This window comes from Myotis daubentonii, chromosome 2 (genome assembly GCF_963259705.1).
Source record: "Myotis daubentonii chromosome 2, mMyoDau2.1, whole genome shotgun sequence".
Classification (NCBI taxonomy): domain Eukaryota; kingdom Metazoa; phylum Chordata; class Mammalia; order Chiroptera; family Vespertilionidae; genus Myotis; species Myotis daubentonii.
The window spans coordinates 99,473,627-99,497,553 of record NC_081841.1 but is presented as its reverse complement, the minus strand read 5'-3'; the positions used below and the strand labels follow the sequence as shown (position 1 = coordinate 99,497,553).

General features: G+C 45.8%; 1 protein-coding gene across 28 annotated transcripts in view; it reads right to left on the bottom strand.

Moving 5' to 3' along the window:
* Positions 1-23,927, bottom strand: part of CACNA1C (calcium voltage-gated channel subunit alpha1 C) — a 616,430-nt gene that overhangs the window by 101,700 nt on the left and 490,803 nt on the right. For all 28 annotated transcript variants that reach the window (XM_059683972.1, XM_059683989.1, XM_059683990.1 and 25 more), the window contains 6 exons: positions 12,685-12,892; positions 11,616-11,736; positions 9,972-10,086; positions 9,095-9,215; positions 8,723-8,792; positions 4,621-4,753 (listed from right to left, as the gene is read on the bottom strand). In XM_059683972.1, coding sequence (XP_059539955.1) covers positions 4,621-4,753; positions 8,723-8,792; positions 9,095-9,215; positions 9,972-10,086; positions 11,616-11,736; positions 12,685-12,892 — 768 coding nt within the window. The remainder of the gene's footprint in view (positions 1-4,620; positions 4,754-8,722; positions 8,793-9,094; positions 9,216-9,971; positions 10,087-11,615; positions 11,737-12,684; positions 12,893-23,927) is intronic.

The following is a 23,927-nucleotide window of genomic DNA, read 5'->3' as shown; positions in this document are numbered from 1 at the left end:
ATACAAAATTAATACCAAGAAATCTATGGCATTTATTTACACCAATAGTGAACTTACAGAAAGTGAGACTGAAAAAGCAATCCCATTTACCATTGCACCAAAAAAATTAAGATACCTAGGAATAAACTTAACTAAGGAGATAAAAGACTTATATGCAAAAAACTACAGGACACTGAAAAAAGAGATAGAGGAAGACATAAACAGATGGAAGAACATACCGTGTTCATGGATTGGTAGAATCAACATCATCAAAATGTCCATACTACCCAAAGCAATCTATAGATTTAATGCAATCCCCATTAAATTACCAATGGCATATTTCAAAAATCTAGAATGAACGTTCCAAAAATTCATCTGGAATAAAAAAAGACCTCAAATAGCTGCAGCAATCCTGAGAAAGAAGAACAAAGTTGGTGGGATCTCAATACCAGATATCAAATTGTATTACAAAGCCATTGTTCTTAAAACAGCTTGGTACTGGCACAAGAACAGACATATAGATCAATGGAATAGAATAGAGAACCCAGAAATCGACCCAAACCACTATGCTCAATTAATATTCGACAAAGGAGGCAAGAGCATACAATGGAGTCAAGACAATCTCTTCAATTAATGGTGTTGGGAAAATTGGACAGATACATGCAAAAAGATGAAACTAGACCACCAACTTACACCATACACAAAATAAACTCAAAATGGATAAAAGACTTAAACGTAAGACGGGAAACCATAAAAATACTAGAGGAATCCACAGGCAGCGAAATCGCAAACATATGCTAAAGGAATTTCTTCTCTGATAATGCTCCTAGGGCAATGGAAACTAAAGAGAAAATAAACAAATGGGACTACATCAAAATAAAAAGCTTTTGCACAGCAAAGGAAACCATCAACAAAACAACAAGAAGACCCACTACATGGGAGAACATATTTGCCAATGACGTCACCGATAAGGGTTTAATCTCCAACATTTACAGGGAACTCATGAAACTTAACAATAGGAAGATAAACAATCCAATCAAAAAATGGGCAACGGACCTAGATAGACACTTTTTGAAAGAGGACATACAGAAGGCCGAAAGACATATGAAAACATGCTCAAAGTCACTAATTATATGAGAGATGCAAATCAAAATGACAATGCGGTATCATCTCACACCTGTCAGAATGGCTATCATCAACAAGTCAACAAACAACAAATGTTGGAGAGGATGTGGAGAAAAAGGAACACTTGTGCACTGCTGGTGGGAATGCAGACTGGTGCAGCCACTATGGAGACCAGTATGGAGTTTTCTCAAAAAACTAAAAATGGAACTCCCATTTGACCCAGTGATCCCACTTCTAGGAATATATCTCAAGAAACCAGAAACACCAATCAGAAAGGATATATGCACCCCTATGTTCATAGCAGCACAATTCACCATAGCTAAGATTTGGAAACAGCCTAAGTGTCCATCAGCAGATGAGTGGATTAGAAACTGTGGTACATCTACACAATGGAATACTATGCTGTGGTAAAAAAGAAGGAACTCTTGCCTTTTGCAACAGCATGGATGGAACTGGAGAGCATTATGCTAAGTGAAATAAGCCAGTCAATGAAGGAAAAATACCACATGATCTCACTCATTTGTAGAATATAGAGAACAACATAGACTGATGAACAGGGACAGATCCAAAGACAGAGAAACAGTGATCAGACTATCACTCCCCAGAGGGAAAGTAAGGGAGGGAGGGGATAAGGGGAAGAGATCAACCAAAGGACTTGTATGCATGCATATAAGCCAAACCAATGGACACGGACAACAGGGGGATGAGAACATGAATGGGGGGGCGGTTAATGGGGGGGATAAGGACACATTTGTAATACCTTAACTAATAAAGAATTAAAAAAAAACCCACCCCACTTTGAGATCTACTTCATGTTTTTATGTATAGGGAACAACAGAGCCACCCAGAGACGTGGATGCTGAGAGGATGGCGGAACCTACACTCTATGGAGGCAATTTACTCTGTGTGATAGCTTCATGGTGTATAGTTCAATTCCACACCTCAGCACAATTACAAAGAACTACTACACACATGGATCTCTGGGCTCACACTGATAATAACACAAGTGCTAAAACCTCCAATGCCAAGGGTGTTTTATGTACTATCTTATTGTGACGGTTTAAAAGGTGATATGGGGGATATCATCATTTTCATTTGGTAAATAAAAACTATGAAACCCAAGAAGGACAAGCTTGCCCAGAAATGTAACCTGTAGAGTGAAGGCTTGAAACCAGGCCTCAGACCTCAGCTCCTGGCATGTTGTTGACTAAATGCTCTGAAAGACCTTACTGCTGCAGAAGCACCAAACGCTGGAAAGGACAAGCTCTTCGAGACAATTCTGGTTTCATGAGAGTTCAGAGGAGTCTTCAATGACCATCCCCTTCAAACAAATAAACAAATCATCCAATCTGGGGTCTGTGTGATAGGTAGGCAGGGGGGCAGAGCTGCCTGAGGATAGATGCCAGTAGCAGCACTGCTATCAGGAAGCTTCATTTCAAGCCAGAAATATCTGGAAAAAAGCTTCCCCAGTAGTAATTAAGGCCACCAATTAATATAAGGTATTGAGATAACAATCAAAGATCATTAAACATACAAGATAAGCCACTAAGGTGGAAAATCAGAAAGAAAAAAAAACAATAAATAAATAAGTGATTTAGACTCCCCCCTGCCAAAGACTTTGAATATTAAAAATATCAGAAACAAAATATAGGACAACTATATCTGAAATATTTAATGAAATAAAGGACTTGATCACAAAGATGATGAATTAATAGGTAAGTCTTAGATATAGACAGATGAATCTGTAAAATCAAGCAACAAATGGAACTGTTTGAAATAAAAAAAAGAATATAACAGTCAATATAAAAACTAATTTAGCATAGACAAAGTTGAAGAGAGAATTAAGAAACTGGAAGATATAGCTGAAAAAATTACCAGCATACCAAAATAGAGATAAGGAGTTGAAAGGTATGCAAGACTCATTAAGAGATCGAGTAGGTAGATGTGGTCTAACATACGTCTAATTAGAGTACCAGAAGGAGAGAATAGAGAGAATGAGGATGGGCAATATTTAGAGTGATGGCTGCAATTTTTCAAGAATTAGGAATTATTATTTTAATCTTCAATATCATTCAAGAACTGAAGAAAAATATAAATCTATATACTTAGAAAGCATAACATATTCCAAGCAAGGTAAGTAGAAAAAAGTCCATGTCTAGACACATGGTAGTAAATCTGCACATCAAAGGCAACAAATAGATGGTAAAAGCAGCTAGAAATAAGGGGAGATTACCTACAAAGAAATGATAGTAGGAATTAGGCATAACAGCTAATTATACAGTGGAATAATTCATCTAACATGCTGAGGGACAAAACCTGTCAATTTAAAATTGTGTACACAGCAATACTATTTTTAAGGGCAAAAAATGGTAAAGACAATTATTACATGATCTCACTCAAATGTGGAATCAAATGAACAAAATAAACCGATGAACAATATAGATCCAGAGACATAGAAGTATGGAACAGACTGACTAATCTCAGAGGGAAGGGAGGAGAGGGGGCAGGAAGGGATTAACCAAAGAACTTATATGCATATATGCATAACTCATAGACACAGACAATACTGAGGTGAAGGCCTTCGGGGAGCGGGTACAAGGCGGAGGGGATCAGTGGGGAAAGAATGGGGACATCTGTAACACTTTCAACAATAAAGATAAGTTTAAAAAACCTGATTGATGAAAACTAACATGTGTACATGTCTAAATACATGGATGAAAACTGAAAACTTAAAGAATAAAATAAAATAAAAGAGTCAAATTTCAGTATAAAAAATGAAAACAATTATATAGATAAACAAAGGCCAAATGAATTTATCATACAGGAACTACAGGAACTTCTAAAGAATGTGCTTTAGGACACCTGAAACTAATATAATATTATATGTCAACTGTAATTGAAAAGTAAAAAAAAAAAATAAGTGCAATTTAAAAAAAGAGAAGCAAAGAATGTACTTTAGGAAGAAAAAACATGATTGCAGAAGGATGGACTGGTAAGTTGTATGTAAATCCAAATATATACTGCCTATATAATAATACTGATATTGACAATAATGTCTAACTTCAGGATTAAATACTAATCAACAATAACGCGTAAGGCAGGAGGGGTTGAGAGGAGTTAAAATAATTGAACTTCCTTTCATTTTGCAAGAAGGATATCTTGCACAAAGTTAAAAATCTTGTTAGCTTTAGAATTTAAGTTAAATAGACTTACTAATTACCAAGAATAATCACCAAAAGACTAGAAATAGGGTTTACGTATTTCAAAAAATGAAGAGAAACATACACAGGCCTTCTGATTTGGAATCCAGAACTCTTTTCCCTAAAAAGAGATAAGGGGCAGATTACCTACAATGAGTGTAGGCATGCCAGCTGACTGTACAGTGGAATAATATATTTAACATGCTGAATAAATATATTTAACAAAACCAGTCCCTCTCTCCACACAAGCTGTGTGAGCTGGTGGTCCTGGAGCCTGGAGAGAGCAGAGCCCACCTTCCCCACTATTCTCACACACCTGTTGCTGGGGCTGAAGATGAAAAATGCACTGGCTTCAGGCATGGGCACTGCCTTTTCCTTGAGGTGCAGCTCCGAGAGTGGGCGTGGGCGTGGGCCCACTGGCATCTCAGGCTCCTCCTCATCCTCCTCTCCTGAAAGAAAAAAAGCACCTTCTAAATAACCCCATTTACTTTCACCACTGCGCTGCCTACTTCAGATGCCTTCCTACGGACAAGAATCAAAACATCATTTGTATTTCTGAAAACATAAGGTACCAACCAAGACAGACACTCAGCTTTCTCCCCGTGGGCACCACTGGAATTCGTCTATGTTAGAGAAAGACTTTGCTGGCAGCACCTGATAAGAGGGGTGACTGACTCATGCTGGTTTTCCCAGAACTGTACTGGTTTTTAAACTGGTTTTTAAATTCATATTTATAAATGAGATTAAAGTAAGGATCTTAAGTTTCTGCCTAGCTGTTTGTTTTTCTTTCACTTTTGCTCCAGATAATCCCACACTTTCTTATTCATGATAATTTGGTAACAAGTAATTTAATGATTATCTTAATCATTTGTGTTTATAGAAAAAAAAAACACACGTTATTTACTAGCGTTGTGCTTTCCTAAGCTCCTCACGAGGAACTTCACGTGCTCTTTCACCTGCAACAGTCCACCCGGGCGCCGGCTCTGACCTGGCCCGGCCCCTTTGTTCTCTCTGCTACAGGCTCCTTCCGGCTCCTCCTCAGAAAAGCGCATTCCACTTCAGAGATTCTGCACTTGCTAGACCCTCCACCTGGACAGCTCTTCCCTCCGATTTCCACATGTGTGGTTCAGGCTTTCCCATGATTTCTTCAGCTTCAGTTCACATGCTGCCTCCTCGAAGAGGTCTTCATGGGCCTAACAGCAAAGCAGCAGCCCCATTAACTGAAGCACAGCCCTCGGCTCTGGATCTGATGTTACCTTTCTGGCTGGCTTGTTTTTTTGCACATTGTCGGTCTCCCCACTGAAATGTGAGCTCCAGGAAAGCAGGAGTATCCGGTGCCTGCCAGAGTGCCTGGCACACAGTAGGTGCTTGCTAAGTAGTTATTAGTGAATGAATGTCTCCAAGGTTTCTTCCAGCTTTGTGTCTTGAGAATAGTGGTCCTGAAATAACTTCTCCCTTCTCCAGTTCTCTGAACTCAAAGCCCATTCAAGGCCACCCTTGCCCATGAAGCTTCCCTGGCATCCCCTACCTCACTGCTCTCCTCAAACCCCTTGCAGCAATTTGAGTGACCCCCACATCTGGCCCTGAACTATACATCCCCTGATACCCTTCACATTTCTTCTTCATTGTCCTCATTAATTTTAAGTCCTTAGTGACTTTTAAGAACATGCATATGTTCATGCAAGTAAATTAATCAATTACATAATAGCACAATCTTGGCACAATGCTTTCCTTCCTGGGCAAGTAGATATTTCTAACGTTGAGTGCATACGAAGCTGGGAGGCTACAACCACCTGGTGAGCTTTGGAGATTAAACTGACAGGGAAGGACTGACTGGCCACCTCTGGCCTCTGAGGCTGCTCTGAGGATTAGGAACAGGCCCTCCTTTGGGTGTCCCCAAGAGGGCAGGGGCTGTGGCCAGAAGACTGCAAGCTGCAGTTCAGCCTTACTCAGCATCTCCAAACACACCTTTGGTGCAACTTGGACAAGTAAACAGAACAGCCTACAGAGGGGTGATGGCAAAGGGAGCAGGAGGGGCAAGGAGGGAGGAGAGTGTAGGATTGCTCTCCAGCTCTGACCTTCCCCTCTGGAAGGCTGGTAGCAAGTGGGGCACAAGGACGCTCACCAGAGCTGCCTCCCAAGGGGCACAGCAGGGCCAGCTGCCCCAAAGCTGTGAAAGCAGAAGAGGCAGTGGTTGGGAGGACAACCGCAGATCAGAGGAGAAGCAGGCAGGAACCAGGTACTGATAAGAGCAGAGACAACAGGTCAAGTGACCTTGGAGGAGACATTGGGGGTGTCTGCCGCACCTGGTACTAAGGGAGCCAGGAGCTGCTTGCCCAGGCAGGAAGGGGGAGCAGGAGCTGGGAAGCAGATGCTGAGTTAGCCCTGGAGGAGAGGGAGGGGCTTAGGAGCTGCTTTCAAGGCCTGAGCGGTGGTTGTGGGGAGCCGCAGAGGCAGGATAGCCTCAGCCTCGGTTATGGACCAGAGGTGGGAGAAGTGTGGGTAGAAGGCTTGGGTAGAAGAGAGGGTAGAAGAAGGTGGCCACATGATCAGGGAAAAGAATAGATCCTAAAAACATCTAAAGACTCCTGAGGAGTCAGCAGTGTGGGAATAGCTTTTCAGTTTAAAAGCAAAACCGTTCCAAGAATCCTTAAAGCCGGTCAACAGAGACACTTCTTTGATGACTGATACCAGGACAATAGTATCCTTATTAGTCCTTTTCCCCTTGACCTGCTTCTTTTTTATTTCACTTCTTTTTTATTTAGAGCAACAGAGAAGAGAACAGCCATGAGTCTATTTAGAATGATGAATTTGCAGCTATTGTCCTAGGTTTGTGTCTGCCCAGCCCTGAGGGAGAATGGCTGTGGGCAGGGCCTCCTGAAGGCTCAGGCAGGTGGGACAGATAGCTTAGGGCCCAGAGGTATTTGTTTCATTACTGTCTTTCCTTTTAAACATTAATAACAATAATCATCCTTATAATAATCCTATGAGTAGAGAGCCTCGCATGGTGGACCTCCATACCCAACTCCAACAACTATTGATAGTTTGCCCATCTTGTTTCATTTACTTCTGTTCCCGTTTTTAAAAACTTGTATTATTTTAAAGCAACCTCTAAATATTTTAGACTCCAGCTATAAACACTTCAGCATTTAAAAATAGAATTAAAATGATATCATTATATTAACAAGACTAACAAAAACTAAAATTGTTTAGTTCCCAGTCCATATTCAATTTCCCCTAATTAGCTAAAAACAATGTCATTTCAAAGTTTATTTATTCATGCAGGATCAAGACAAAATCCTTCCATTGCATTTGGCCAATATTTCTCTGTCTTTGAAATTCTGTGATGGTTTCCACCTAGAAGGGCTTTAAAACTTCAAAAAGCTTAGTGCCTGCACCTGGACACACCCTTCTGGCCCTCCTGCAAGGCTGGGAGCCCGCCCTGCCCTATTTCCCTTGCAGAGGGAGGTGAGAGAAGGGAATGACCGCAGGGAGCCTGCTCCCAGGGACAAGGTGGCTGCTGGTGCCCTTACAGAGAATACAGCAGAGAACCGGGGGAGGGAAAGCAAAAGGAAAACCTAGCTTTGCTTATAAGTGCAGAAGGTTGTCAGCCACCTAAGGTGGCTACCAACCCAAATATAGCCCAGCCTACACAGAGCAGGAAATGTCAGTAAAATCAACAGTCCCTTATTGCATGTACTTGAGTGCAAGCTTGAAGCTGGTGGGAATATCTTCAATTGTAGGTAAAAGGGAGGCAAACCCAGGGCTGGCACAGGACGTTGGGTTGCAGGAGGTAGAGAATTGAATCCTGGAGGGAGGCGGAAGGAACTCTGACAACCCAAGCCTCCCAGCGGAGCCTGCCTGCCATGTACAGATCAGACAGAAGATGAGAAGACCGAGTGGTACTAGCTCTTTTTATAATAAGAGACCTGAAAGCAGTTTACAAAGCGGCAAGTGGGACATCTGTGGTGGCAGCTGTCCTTGTACTCAGCACTGCCCCCTGAGTAAGGACAAGGCAGATTTGGAATTTACTATTATTATTTTGTGTGCATGATGCTGTGACATATGTTAGACTAATGAATTATATAATGTTAATAATGATTTTACAACTTAAGATATAATAAAACCTTAAATGTATACATAATCCATCTTCCAAAGGACACGACAGCACTGCTCAGACCTAATTTACTCAGTCTTATACTATTATTATGAGCAAACCAGCAGCAGTGTTTCCCCCAGATGATCACTGGTAACGCTTCAGTGCAGAGACTGGAGATGCTGAGCAACGCAAGGTCCTTGTAGAGGAAAACTGGAACCACTGGCCCCTAACACATGGTTACTTTCACATGGCTTTAGGTCTCCTCCATTCCCTTCCCCCCGCCCCCAGCTCCCCCCAGTGGCAGGCAGGGGAACCGTACCTGTCGCTTCCGGGTTGGGGTAGACACCCTTGTCCTCATTTTCATTGGGCTGGAGGTCATCCATGTTGATCTAGGCAGCCGAGGGGGAGAGAAGAATCCAGTCAGACATGACCCAACTTTTAGAGGCTGCATTATAGTCAGTGGCTGAGCTTCTGACTCAAAAATATATCCTCATGACTTTGCATAAGCCCTTGAGACATTAACAGAGGCTGGGATTCAATCACTCTACCTGCTCTTCACATTCCTGCTCTCCTGCTCTGCCCTCACTGCCCTTATCTACCGGTCTCTTTCCCTCCTTGCTCTTTTCCGTGGGTGTCTGGCCTGGGAAGATGGTCCCTGCCCTCCCAGGTCCTGGAAGGAGACTGTGCTCACCTTGGTGGTGGGCGGGGACTCTCCATCAGCTGTAATGGATTTCAGCTCAATTTTCTCCTCCTTGGTCTCCTCCACTGCTGGCTTCTCCACCACCTCCTGTTTCTTCTCTGGGCTGGCAGTCCTGGCCGGTCAGCAGGAGAAAACCATAAAGGGATGTTTACTGGAGTGACAGGGAACAGGGGTAGGAAACTGCCCTGAGGTCTGCTGGGGGCCAGTGGGAGCAGATTCCCGTGCCTGTGTCCATCTTCCTTCCCCGGGGCACAGGCAGGTACAGCTCCATCACAAATGCTACTGGGCTGGGCCCAGGATCCAGGCAGCTGGCCCCACCTTGCTGTCTGTACTCAGTTGGCCTTTCCCAGGCCCCGTCTAAGTCAGAGAAAGGTTCTGGGATCTCATTCAGGACTGGCTCCTGAGAACTCGGCTAAGTACCCAGCAGATCTGTGGCCTAGGACAGTCCCATCTAGATAATGACAAGACAATGGAGGGCCGAATTTTGCCTTCAAAACAGTGAGAAGTAATCTCTCTTTCACCTGGAGTTGCAATTCTTTACTGAGTGGTTGCTCCCACCTTCCCATCCTTTGCTCCCCTCACCTACGATGACCTCTTTTCTCAAGGGAGAAAACCACAACTTCCTACACAGGTGGGGGAATGCAACACCTTCACAGAGGCTGTAACTCATGCTGGTCCCCACTGTGGAGCAATGCCTAGGAACTAGAGGAGAGGCCCAACCTATTCTAGGAAGTCCCAAACCCAGTGCCCTTCTGGGAGGGACACAGACCAGCAGAGGCCGTGCTCACACCTCTCTTTACCACCAATAGGAATGGCATTCCAGAACTGGGCCCTGGGGCCCTGGGCCTGGGGCAGCTTAGAGGGTTACCTGGCCAGCTTCTTTCTCTCCTTCTCTTCTTCTTCCTCCTTCTGGGCAGATGTGAGGCTCTCAGCATCAGCCAGGTTGTCCACAGCAATGGCCAAGAACACATTCAGTAGGATATCTGTTTGTGTCCATTCTTAAAGAAAATGACCCTTGGCCTTGGGGTTTTTGGTGGGCATAGGGGGCCAGGGGGTGCAGGACATGCAGGGATAGAGTTTCCCACAGAGGGAGCTCAACCGTGACTCAGGAGTGCTAAGCTCAGGGGTGTCCCTCCTCCATCTCTTTGCCTCCACATCACACTTCTAGCTACCTGGAGTTTTCTAAGGGGTGGAGAGTAGGCTGGCTTTCAGGCTAGAGCAAGGAGGGAGGAAGGCAGTGCTCTGCCTCGCTCTTTAATTGCTGGGCTTCATTATTGGTTCCCCCACAGAGACGGCTGGCTGTAATTGACATTATGAAGAGCATTGTCTCTAACAACGCAGAGGGCTCTTAAGGGCTGTTCATTATAGCTGGGCACTGAGGAGGTGGCCTGATATCCCTGCCAACTCTTAATGTGAGCCGCCCCTACAGAGGCCCTCAGGGGTCCGGTGGAGCTTGGCAAGTCCCGACTGAAGTGGCTGTTTGCCCTTGTCTTCTCCCTCTACCCCCAACTTTGAATGGAAACACTGGGTCAGAGAACTGTAGAAGCAAAGAAAGGATAGCTGAGCAGGGACTTAACATATGTTAAGTCTGACCTCCTCCCCCAGACACGACAGTCATACCATTTCACACACAGGGAAACCACAACCGGGGGCGGGGAGGTTTGTCCAAGAGGCTGCTGGGTGCCTGCCCTTGGGCCTTACACGCTGACCCTCACAAGGACCCACTGAGGAGCAGCTACTATCACTTTATCACCCCAGTATATCATCGCAGCGGTTACTCAGTCTATCTTTGGGGCCAGGGCCATGCTTTCTGCATTTCATTCATCTGTGATTTAGACCCTGGTCTACTTGGCCTCCCGCCTCTGCACACAGCCTCACAGGTGACCGCCATGGGCAGAGAGGAGTGCCCACATGTGAAACCCTAAAATACTGCCCGTGGACCTGCCTAGTGAGGCGTGTCCAGCTTTCCCTATGACCAAAAGCTGGCAGAGTGGCTTCAGAGGGAGGAGCACTGACCAGAAGGCAGGGGAAGAGATGACGGTCATGTCAAGGACGAGGTTCAGTCAACAAAGCCTCCCATCCCCATGAGGCCAGGGCAGCCAGGGCAGCTAAGGCGCTCACATCTCAGTGGCTCACATGGGAGTCTGTGTGAGCTCACATGGGGCTTCAACACGATAACACAGGGTTGTTGGTCACCTGAACTAGGAGGAGGACATGCCTCCTGGAGTCCGGCAGCACTGAGGCAGAACAGCACAGGAAGATGAACTTACATCCTGCCTGTGCCACAGTTCCTGGCTCCTTCCACCAAGCCCCTCCTCCAGCTAAGGCGGTCTGGGCTGGGAACTGCTTTCTCCCCCAGAACATGCCTTTCCCCACTTGCCTGGGGGCCCTGTGGGTGGGCAGCTACGGTTTTCAACCCTGAGTGATGGCCTGCGGGCACACCTATTTGGCACCAGGCTGTAGGCTGAGGGAGGGTGGGTGGCAGGGGTGGGGAGGCAGGAACAAAGGATACAGTTTCCACAGATGAAGAGGATGATGAAGTAAATACAGACTAACATCCCTGGAAAAGAGGGGCCGCCATAAGCCATGATCCCATCATACATCACCGAATTCCAGTCCTCCCCGGTCAGGATCTGAATGACACATTCCCACCAATAAGGGACACAGTGTTAGACCAACAGCAAACCCAAAACTCCCCTGCCCTGCCCCGCTCTGCTGACAAGAATGCCTGAAATCTCCTTCCACCTCTGGCTCTCCTGCCCCAGCTCTCCTCCCTGGGCCACTGAGCTGGACCTGGCAAGCTGACCCTGTCCTCAAAGTGCATGGCCACTGGCACACTATTATTTGAGAAGTGACCCAAAGGGCTTCCTGGCCAAGGCACCTCCCACTGCCCACATATGGTGCATGGGATGGCCACCGCTAGCCATTCCTTGGGTTAAGGCATCAGGGGCCCCTTTACAAATGTGAATGTGTCCATCGGGAGAATAACACACAATCCAGTTCTCTCCAAACATTAGTCATCTGGGTCCCAGCTTTAAGATTTTGATAACATCCACATTGCTATTCATTTTTACCTGTAAATAAATCTACTTTTAAACTTAAACAAGTGCTACTTTAGCTTTGCCCTAAACCAAAATATCTATGGAAGCACAAATTTGATAGGCTAGCTATGTATTTCTAGGGGCAAGCATGGTGGATAGACAGACAGAGCTCCATCCTCCCCTCCCATGACAGAGTAGTCTGCTTTTATTTGTTTATATTTTGGGCTTCCATGTAGAATTTATTTGAATAAAGGTCCCCAAGGCTAGGAAGAGTTTTTAAACCTCTCAATTAGATCTTTTTTCAATAGTCCACACAACAGGGAAATTCCATGGGGGCCTGTGGGTGGGGGAAACTATAGAAGGAACTCAAGGTTCCCCTGGCATGGACCCTCTGTGGCTGATCTAGCTGGCTTTGGCTTCCCATGCAAGGGTGAAGCTTCCCCCCACCTTGCCAGGCTCCTTCTTCTTGCTCCCCACTCCCCCCACCACTTGACCACCTCCACCCCCCAGGTCATAAGCCCAGCAGAGGAGAATCCATACCTGAAACACAGTGAGGAGGGACTGGGGAAAGTTATCAAACGTGCTCCTCCGAGTCTGCATCTCATCAAAGTTGAACTTTCCTCCAAAGAGCTGCATCCCCAGAAGGGAGAAGATGATGATGAAGAGGAAGAGCAGTAGTAGCAGGGAGGCGATGGAGCGCACGGAGTTCAGCAAGGATGCCACCAGGTTGCTTAAGGAGTTCCAGTACCTGAGGACCAAATGAGGAATCAACATCCTTCTCCTATGCTTTCCCAGACTTCATTCCTTGTTCACACACCCACTGGAGTTTAAGGTAAATTTCAGCTCCCTTCTCGTTTCCCCTTTACATGGGGTGGTGTTCAGAATTGGGCTGGTAAGCTCCCAATTGGAATGTGCAGCTAGTTGATTCAAGGTCCCAGGATCGATGACGTGTAATGGAGAAGAGACGGAGTTCTGACCTAGCTCTACCGCTGCTAGCTGTGTGTGACTTTGGACAAGTCACTTAACTTCCTGTCCTTCTGCCTCCCGCTGAGGAAATAGGGACAATAACACACACTTCAGTAAGTTATTGGGAGGATTACATGAGATATTAAAAAAATAAAAAGCTTCCAGTATAGTGTCTGGTGCACAATTGAAAAGGGTAGTTATATTGTTACCACTGTGGGTTTTAAATAGAAAAAACACTTTCCACTCCCCAGGAATGCTCCCCTCAGCCTCGCCTAGGCAGCAGCTGTCCAGCAGAGGCAAGAGTTAGGTCACCCACGGGTAAGATTAGAGGGTATGTCACTTAGTTTCCCAAGTGTACCCTGCCCAAAGAATTGTGTGTTTTGTTTGTTTTTTTTAAAGCCTCTCTTCTGAAGATCCAGATTTGATAGCTGTAATTTGAGGCTCAGACACCTGTATTTATTTTATTTTTTCTTTATTTTGTTTTTTCATCACCACTTTATCCCCATTATACCCTCTTTCACCTCCACCCACTCCTCTCCCCCACCCCCAACAATCATCACACGGTTGTCTGTGTCCATGAGTTCTTTTTCTTTCTTTTTTGCTCATCCCTCCACTCCGACAATACCCCCCTCTCACAGCAGAGCTGTCTGCCTGCTCTCTACGAGTCTGTCTCCATTTGCTTGTTAGTTCAGTTTGTTCGGTAAATTCCACATATGAGTGAAAACATGTGGTACTTGTCTTTCTCTGACTGGCTTATTTCACTTAGCTTAATGTTCTCCAGGTTCCATCCATGTTGTCACATGGCTGAGTAGTATTCCATTGTGTAAATGTGCCACAGCTTTTTTATCCGCTCATCTACTGATGGACACTTGGGCTGCTTCCAAATCTTGGCTATTGTAAGTAACACTGCAATAAACATTGGGGTGCATATATTCTTTCAAATTAGATAGTCTGTTCAACAAATGGTATTGTGAAAATTGGACAGATAATGTGCAAAGTAAATGAAACTAGACTACCTTCTTATACCACACAAGAATAAACTCAAAATGGATTAAAGACTTAAATGTTAGACTCAAAACCATAACTGTTAGACTCAAAATCATAAAACAGTAAAATCTCAGACATTTCTCATAGCAATATTTTCCTGATATATGTCCTTGAGCAAGGGAAATGAAAAAATAAACAAATGGGACTACATCAAATTAAAGAGTTTTGCTGAGTAAAGGAAACATCAACATAATGAAAAGATAACCCACTGAACTGTAGAACATATTCACCAATGATACATCCGATAAAGGGTTAATATCCAACATATACAAAGAACTTATAAAACTCAACACCAAAAAACAACAACAATCCAATAAAAAAATGGGCAAAAGACTTGAATAGACACTCTCTAAAGAGAATATACAGATGGCCAATAGGCATATGAAAAAATGCTCAACTCACTAATCACTAGAGAAATGCAAATTAAACTACAATGAGATATCACCTCACACCTGTCAGAATGGCTATCATCAATAAATCAACAAACAAGTGTTGGGGAGGATGTGGAGAAAAGGGAACCGTCATGCACTGTTGGTGGGAATGCAGACTGGTGCAGTCACTGTGGAAAGCAGTATGGAGTTACCTCAAAATATTAAAAATGGAACTGCCTATGACCCAGTAATTCCACTCCTGGGAATTCTGATAAGCAGGCAAGTTTGGGAAAACCTGTTTCACTCACAGGGACAGTCTAGGCAGATGGGCTATGGGTGTGGTTCCTTATAGTCAACAACCTTCTCTTCACTGTAAGTAAACACTGAGGTCCTGCATTATAGCTTGGGAAAATCCCTTTGGCTACTGGAGGAGGCCTGGATACCCATGAGACGGTCAGTTTCAGAGAAGGAAATGCCCTGTAGCAAAAGGGAGGCAGCCTTAGTCAGCAGCACGTGTAACAACAGAGAAATCTTGTGTCCCCAAGCTCCATGCTGGCTCTCTGCCTTCCTGGTCACCATCCAGATTTCCTCCACTTAAGACATTCCCAACTTATTAGCACATATACAGTGAAGTGGTTTTGCTACTTAAGAGAGTGACATACGAGTCACCCCAATGCAGCCTCACAACCACACCCTCAGCCTGACAGGTCTCTCCAGAGAACTGTTCCATAGGCAGTGACAGAGCAGGTGGGCCACCAGTTTGAATGTCAATATGAACTCCTTTAATGCTCCTTTCTCCTTCCAAATTGAGCCAGTCATTCTCCCTCTGTTTGCAGAACATCATAAACTTAGTTGTATCTGTTCTACAAACACTCTTGAGTGTTTTCATTGTGACAGTCTTGTCTCACCAGAATTGGCTCTGAGTTCTCGAGGGCAGGGACCAGAAGTTCTGTTCTCTTCATCACTGTCCCCAGATAAAATCTGTGTAACCCAGTATGTGTGGCGGACTGCCTGGGGTCCCTATAGGCTGGAAGTTGTAGTCATTGTTTTGTTTAAACAAGTGAGAGAGCCTTTCTGAGGCTAGACTGCCCTTCCCGTCTACATCTGAGCAGCGTTCCCAAACGTGCTGGAGAAGAAACCACTGAGAACAGTGATCATGTTTCCTAAATACTGATTTCCAGGACCCCCTGGAACCATGAAATCATAGTCTCTGGCTCTGGGCCTCGCGCGATTCTCACGTGACCACTCCAGCACCTGTCAGTCAATCAATGTTTAGAAACCAGCAACTTTAGAGCATATTTATAATGAGAATTCCCAGCTGTCAGAAGGGAGTATGTTGACACGTAGATTAAGGTGGGAAAGGCAGGGGGACAAGGTGTGTCTGGTGGGAACAGGTGGGGTGGTGGCAGGACTTCTCACACGCACATACTTGGCCCAACAGTGAGGAGTGGCAATTTGCACCTCCCCCACATCATTTCTTTCCCTAAATTTATGGGTCAAGTGTCTGAGATTCCTGACTGTTCCATTGCCAGATCTCATGTCAAATTGTAGGTGTCCCACAAAAATGTATGCACACACTTTGAATAATTATAAAGTACATTTCACTTTCATTTAATAGGTATTGGCTATTAAAGTGTGTATATATTTTGGGGGGACACCCTGTATTATGCAGCAAGAGAAGAGACTGGTGGTTGCCAGAGGCAGGGGTGGGGAGATAGGTTGAATGAGTGAAGGGGTTCAAAAGGTTCAAATTTCCAGTTAACAAATAAATTGATCATGGCTATGCAATCTACAGAATGGCAACTATCTACACTAATAAAAGAGAAAGATGCAAATTAACCATCACTCTGCCACTCTGCTACACCCACAAGCCACGCCCACCAGCTAATCAGGAGCCAGTATGCAAATTAACCCAACTAAGATGGCAATGGCCATGGAGCTGGAGTGAGCAGGAGGCTTGGGTTGCCCCCCATGATGGAGGAAGCCAAGCTTCCTGCCTGCCCTGGCCAGCGCTGGGCTCTGCTCAAGGCGACAAAGTTTCAATTATAGAAGATAAATAAATCCCAGATACCTGCTTCCAGCCCGCCAAAAAAGAAAAAAAGAAAAGAAAAAAAGGAGAGGCTGGGAGCTTGGGTTGCCAGGGGGCGTGGCCAGCCTGAAAACAGCCATCAGCCCCTCACCCAGGCTGGCTAGGCAACCCAGCGGGACCCCCACCCTGATCCGGGACACCCTTCAGGACAAACCAGCCGGGCCCCACCTGTGCACCAGGCCTCTATCCTATATAATAAAAGGGTAATATGCAAATTGACCCTAACAGCAGAACCACTGGGAATGACTGGTCACTATGACACACACTGACCATCAGGGGGCAAGATGCTCAATGCAGGAGCTGCCCCCTGGTGGTCAGTGTGCTCCCTTAGGGGGAGCTCTGCTCAGCCACAAGCCAGGCTGATGGCTGCCAGCACAGCAGTGGTGGTGGGAGCCTCTCCCGCCTTCTCAGCAGCGCTAAGGATATCCAACTGCAGCTTAGGCCTGCTCCCCGCTGGCAAGTGGACATCCCCTGAGGGCTGGCGGGCTGCCAGAGGGATGTCTGACTGCTAGTTTAGGCCCAATCCCCCACGGAGAGGGCCTAAGCCAGCAGGTGGGCATCCCCCGAGGGGTCCCAGACTGTGAGAGGGCACAGGCTGGGCTGAGGGGCCCCCTGCCACCCCCACCCCGAGTGCACAAATTTTTGTGCATCGGGCCTCTAGTAATGAATAATACTGGATTGCTCATTTGAAAGTTGCCAACAGAGTTAAATCTTAAATATCCTCTTATCACAAAAGATATTTTTGGTAATTATGTGTGGTGACAGATGTCAACTAGACTTACTGTGGTGATCATTTCACAATATAGCAGTCCCCCCATCCACGGGAGGATACATTCCAAGACCCCGGTGGATGCCAGAAACCACAGATGGCACTGAGCCCCATATATGCTGCTTTTTCTATGCGTAAGTACCCTTTACATCTTCTCTGGGGCATTTCTGAATTGCCAGCATCACTACTCTTGTGCCTGGGGTCATTATTAAGTAACATCAGGGTTGCCTGAACACAAGCACTGTGATCCTGTGACCAGCTGATCTGATAACTAAGACGGTGACTGATCAGCGGCATGGAGTGTGTACAGTGCCGGATTAAGGGATGATTCACGTCCCAGGTGGGACAGAGCGGGACTGCACGAGATTTCATCACTGTCCTCAAAACAGTGTGCAATTTAAAACCTATGAACTGCTTATTTCTGGAATTTTCCATTTAATATTTTCAGACTGTGTTTGACCTCAGGCAACTCAAACAAAGAAACCGTGGATAAGGGGACTACTATATAGACAACATCAGATCATTCTGTGGCCCACCTGGAAGTAATATAATGTTATATGTCATGATACCTCAATATAAAAACAAAGAAAGAAAGAAAAGAGCTATTATGTGCCCATTTGCCCTATAGAAAATTGGGTGGCTATGGTGTTGAGACCCTTGGCACAGGTTCTCCAGAGCTCTGAGAACATGGGATTCCCTTTGGGAAGAATTCCATGCAAACCAAAGGCCGCGGGCTTGAGGGCACGAGGCAGCCTTTGTTTAAGAGCCAAACTGCAGCCAGGTTCACTGACGCCACCGCCCTCCTCACAAAAAACACCTGGCTGAACAGATGCCGCGCTTTGAGCTGGTCACACAGGTAAGATGCAGTTGAGACAAATAGAGATCATCGCGCTTGCTCTAAAGGAAAGACCTTCACAGTAACAGTACCAATAGCTTTGGGTGCTTTGCAAACGCTCTCCCCTACCTCCCCTGTCTGGTGGGGGTCCCGCTGGGTTGCCTAGCTCTAGGTACATGCTCTGCTCTGTACCTAGAATGAAAAGGTCCCAGCCCTGAGCTATTTGAAGGAAAGGGTCACTAGATGAAAGTAGTTTGTGCTGTTTGCCTTCAAACCCCTGTTGCTTCCCATTCAACCCAGGCAGGGTGGGGGCCGCCCGCACTAGGCTGCCACCTGCACTTTTGTTCCTTCAAACATCATGAGGGTACCCAGCGTGTTGGACAGAAGCCTGTCTGTCCCTCATGTGCACGTGGGGGACACTAAGATTAAGACAAAGAGATTGCTAATGAGGTGCTGTGGCAAAGGACACCCAGGGCTCAGAGGAGAGGCGGAGTTGGGGCCAGACGTGCCTGAGCTGATAGCAGGTATGGTGTGGGGGTCTCCTCATCATTAATACCGATGAGATACGGAGGGGCCGGGCAGCCTCTGGGTAGGGTGGCATGAAATACCATTTAGGCAAAGTGGTGGGCAGCCCTTCCAACTCCTCAGGCACTCTCCGTAGCGTCAGTCTGGCTCTTGACGGCCATTACAGCCATGGCCTGAGGCCTGGCGATGCACGGGTCTCGGAGGAACATTAGCTGGTGGTGAACTAGAGAGGTTAATGGCATACTCGCAATCAACCGAGGCTTTTATCCTAATTCATTAAAACTATGAAACACACACTCACACCCCAAAAAAGAAAGGGCTTTGGAGAAAAGCAAGCAGCTGCAGAACCAAGTGTGAATGTCCCGGACCCCGGAGAGGAGCCCCGGAGAACTCAGCGCCCTCCCTGCAGAGCACCGCACACCTGTGTCCACATCCAGGTCGCGGGATGCAGCCCCGAAGCACACGCCACCCCATCCTCAGACACTCCATCTGCGCAGTCATCCCTTGGGGTCAACTTTTCTTTTCAGTCCTTCGGGGGCTCTGAGTCACTGCCTCCAAGTGTGTCTTTGCCCACCCATCCCCCGTCATCCCCAGCCCACTGCCTTCTCCTTAAAGCAGGTGCACGTCAGGGCTTTTGACATGACCAGTTTCTTCGTTACCTGAATTCTCTCACCTGCCAACCCCGGCTTCACTTTTGTTACCTCCCCTGTGCCTCCCGGGGTTTAAGTTGCCACCATCTGTTCAGGGGTACTTGTACCTCCGTCCCTCTCCTGCTCCGAGCCTGCTCCTGGTTTGAGTCCCGATGTCCCTGTGGCTGGTGCAGGAGAGGCACGGGCAAGGCCGAGCTCCTCACCGATGAACCTGCTTCCCCAAGTTTCCTCACATGACTGAATCCTTTCCCCCTTGCCTGCCTCCCCCTCCCATTCTTAGGATGGTGTACAGAAGCCCACACTACACACTGAAATTTGCTTTATAAACATGCCACCAGCAATAGATCATTGCCATCAACACAAGGAGGTTTTCTTTTTCTTTCTTTCTTTCTTTTTTTTTTTTTTTACTTCTCAGGACAAATTTAGTTACGGCCCTGTCTGAGACAGGGGAGGTAGGGTAGAGTGTTTGCAAAGCACCCAAAGCTATTGGTACTGTTACTGTGAAGGTCTTTCCTTTAGAGCAAGCGCGATGCTCTGCTCTGTACCTAGAATGAAAAGGTCCCAGCCCTGAGCTATTTGAAGAAAAGGGTCACTAGATGAAAGTTCCAGTTCAAACAAGGTGCAGGCCACTTTCTGTCATTGGAGAGAAGGAAGAATTCCACAGGACTCCAGCCGGGGACAGACTCAGAGCAGGAGAGGAACAGAGATACAAGTAATGGATGGAGGCAACCAATTGATGTTTTTCTCTCACATCAATGTTTCTCTCTCCCTCCCTTTCTCTCTAAAATCAATAAAAAGCATATCCTTAGGTAAGGGGAGGGGGAAAAAAAAGAAATCAAGGTTTCCAATTACATACAAAGGTTCACCTTTTAGGCAAAAAGTGGACAAAGGACAGCAGCAGAAAATTAGGTCAGTGTTTCTCAAAGCGAGGTCACTGGACCAGCAGCACCGAACTGTCCACTGGCTGGTCAAAATCTCTAGAGGCGGGTCCTTCATGAGACCTCCAAAAAGTTCAACTAAGTATGAGAATAGCAATCACTGGTTCAGAACACACTGTGAAACCAGTAGTGAGACATCACAAAGTATTCTCCGAGAGATTTTAACAGAATCTTGTTTGGTGGCAGGACCATGCACAGATGACCCACCTCAAGGCCCAGTGCCCACCCCAGGCCATGTCGTAGGCATTTTCTTGGTCTCTGGAGTGTATTGGGGACAAGGTTCAGAGGGAGCATGGGATTCCCCTGCATAGTTAGTCTTTTTGTTGTTTTCCAAAAGCCCCCAGAGAGTTTGGAGACTGGAAAACAGGAAGATGATGGCCTCTGCCAAAGCTTCCAATTAGATAATGAAATTATTCTGTTTACAGGGTTTATAGAGATCTGAAAATAACACTAATCTTTCTCATGGAGGGACTATGGGAGGCTCTCCAATAAAGACAGAGTTAAAAAATAATTTCTTGGCAATAGTTCCAGATTATAAATAGATAAATCATTGATTAAAAATAGAATGAATGTTAAATCTCTTCAAGATGCTAAGACGATATCTAAAAGCAAAATTCTTTTATATAGGAATTAAAACAAAAAACCAAAAACAAAACCCCCAAACACATGGACGTTGAGAATTATTTAAGAGGTTCTAGAAACTGCAAATTAAAAATAGCTATCACCAGACCCCAGGAAGAGAAAATAAAATCCGCAATTATCTGACAAGTATCAGTATGCTAAGTCCCTTAAGTTCTGTCTCAGGGACACAGACAACAAGACAGTTTAGCCATCAACTCTGAGTTTATGGTCATGAGCTGCACAGAACCAGAAGCCAGGCACACAGAGGTGCCTTTTTTTTGGTTTTGTTAAACTTCACTTGAGGATATTTTTTCCCATTGATTTTTAGAAAAAGTGGAAGGGAGGGAGGAAGGGGGGAAAGAGAAAGAGAGAAAGAGGGAGAGAAGAGAAACATCGATGTGAGAGAGACACTTCAATTGGTTGCCTCCCGCATGGGTTCTGAAGGGGGGCAGGGAAAGAACCTGCAACTCAGGTACCTGCCCTTGACCGGGCATTGAACCCATGACCCTCCGGTGCACAGGCCCTGCTTTGCCCCTGAGCAGTTTGTGTGGCCTTGGGAAAGTGACTTAACTCTAAGCCACAGATTTCTCATCTGCAAAATGGGAATAATGATCATAGTGGTGTATCCTCACCCTCTCTTACAGGTCATTGTGAGGATTAGTGGAGCAAATGCACTTGAACTCAATCACACTGTCTGGCACAGAGCCAGCCTTGATGCACGTTAACAGTGATTGTTACTATATTTCTGCTACTTTTATTCTAAACCAAGAATTTTCTGAAATGCCAAGATATTCAGGACATTCATATCATAAAGAGCTCTTTTTGGGGGGGGGTGGGGAGGGGTTTGTTGCTCAGGAGTGTCAAACTTGTGGATTTCAATTCTGCATACACTTTAAGTCTATTGTCTGGTACTAAACCTTCCTCTCCTGTTCCCAGGTCCCCCAGCAGGCTTGTCACAGTATTACATGGTAGAGAAACAAAGGTAAGAGAGTGTGTATGTGTAGGCCGTGTTCTCTGATGGTAACAATTACAATTAGATTAATAATAAATGCTCCGGGTGTGTCTCCCTGGCCTGGCACTCTTCTGCCTGAAGTGAACACTTTAAATCCTTTTCCCATTTGACCCCCAACAACACCGTAGGAGCAAGATGTGCGAGGTGCTTGCTGAGAACCTAGGGATGTTTTATGGACCCCGCTGACTCACTCAGTCACGTTCAGAACACTCTGAGCAGGATCTGCCTAACTCCAGGGCCCTAATGGGAGATACCCACCCACCCCCTTCCTCTAACACAGTGATGGCGAACCTATGACACATGTGTCAGAGGTGACACGCGAACTCATTTTTTGGTTGATTTTTCTTTGTTAAATGGCATTTAAATATATAAAATAAATATCTAAAATATAAGTCTTTGTTTTACTGTGGTTGCAAATATCAAAAAATTTCTATATGTGACACAGCACCAGAGTTAAGTTAGGGTTTTTCAAAATGCTGACACGCCGAGCTCAAAAGGTTCGCCATCACTGCGAGTCTAACACAATCCCGATGATGGCCTCCGCGTTCCTGCTGTCAGACCCCACAGCAGATTCTTCAGGAGAGGGCCTTGCTTCCTTCCAGGTGCTTCTGACATGGGCTGACCACAGCCCACAGTGAGAAATATATATTATACCACAACTCAAAGATTGGATGAAGATTGTATATCTCAAAGATTTTGATGAAAAATGCATGCGTTCATGTGAGGCCTTCTGATGCTTCCTTGCTCTATTTTGCTCTTTCATGAAAAGCGAGAATGTGGAGAAATTGGAACCTTTATACGTCACTGATGGGAATGTAAAATGGCCTAGTTTCTGGAAAACAGTTTGGTGTTTCCTCAAAACCTTAAACACAGTTTCTAAATGACCTGAATAGTCCACTGCTAAGCACATATCCAAGAGAAATGGAAACACATCCATACCAAAAACTAGAACATCAGTTATTCATAGCTGCATTATTCATAGTAGCCAAAAGGCAGATATAAACCAAATGTCCACCAAGTGAGGAATGAATACACAAATGGGGTACATATCCATACAATGGGACGTTATTCAGCCAAGAAAGGAATGGAGTGTTATCCATCCTACCAAGTGGGGGAACCTGGAGACCATCATGCCAAGTGAAAGAAGCTAAACACCATGCACGGCCTGAGTCCACACAGGTCAATGCTCACAGTGGGCAGATCTAAGGGATAGAAAGTCAGTTAGTGTTGCTACTGGGAGGGGGGTGGGGAATGAGGAATGGGTCTGGGGTCTCTTTTAGGGGTGATGAAAATGGTCTAAAACCAGACAGTGCTGATGGTTGCAACACTCTGAATACATATAAAAATGAATTGTATAAAGGGGTGAATTTATTCGTATGTTAATTACATCTCAAGAAAACTGTTTAAAATGATGGTTGTGATCCAATAAACTGATTTCATCATTCCAAACGGGTCAAAATGCAGTTGAAAATGACTTTTCTAGAATATGCCTCCCACTCCCGACCCCTGCCCGGCCTGTCCTCTGCATGGGAATCACTGCAAAGCCTGGCAGATGGATAGACGGACAGAGGGGCGAGCATGGGGAAGGAGGGATGAAAGCCCTCTGCGGCATAATATCCATGGCCCTTCTTCAGTTAAGGGACCTCAGAGCCAAGCCTGTACCTGCTAGGCCGCGTTTCTGTCTCTCACAGCGGGGGGGGGGGGGGGTGTGGGGGGGTGTCATGAGAACAGAGGTGTGGGGAGATTTCCCGGGACAGCTGGCTCAGTGGGGTGGGTGTCCCCGTCGTTCCGCTCCTGCTTGCCTCAAATTCCAACAGGAAGGCTCAATCTCCAAGAGCCGCCTTGTGACCTTGGGGTGGAAGGCAGGCCTAAGGCTGGCAAAGCGACCAGGAGACGGGGTCCTGCTGCCATCTTGAAGCCACCGGGGCTTCCTTTATGTGGCTGAGCAAGTCCCTAATTT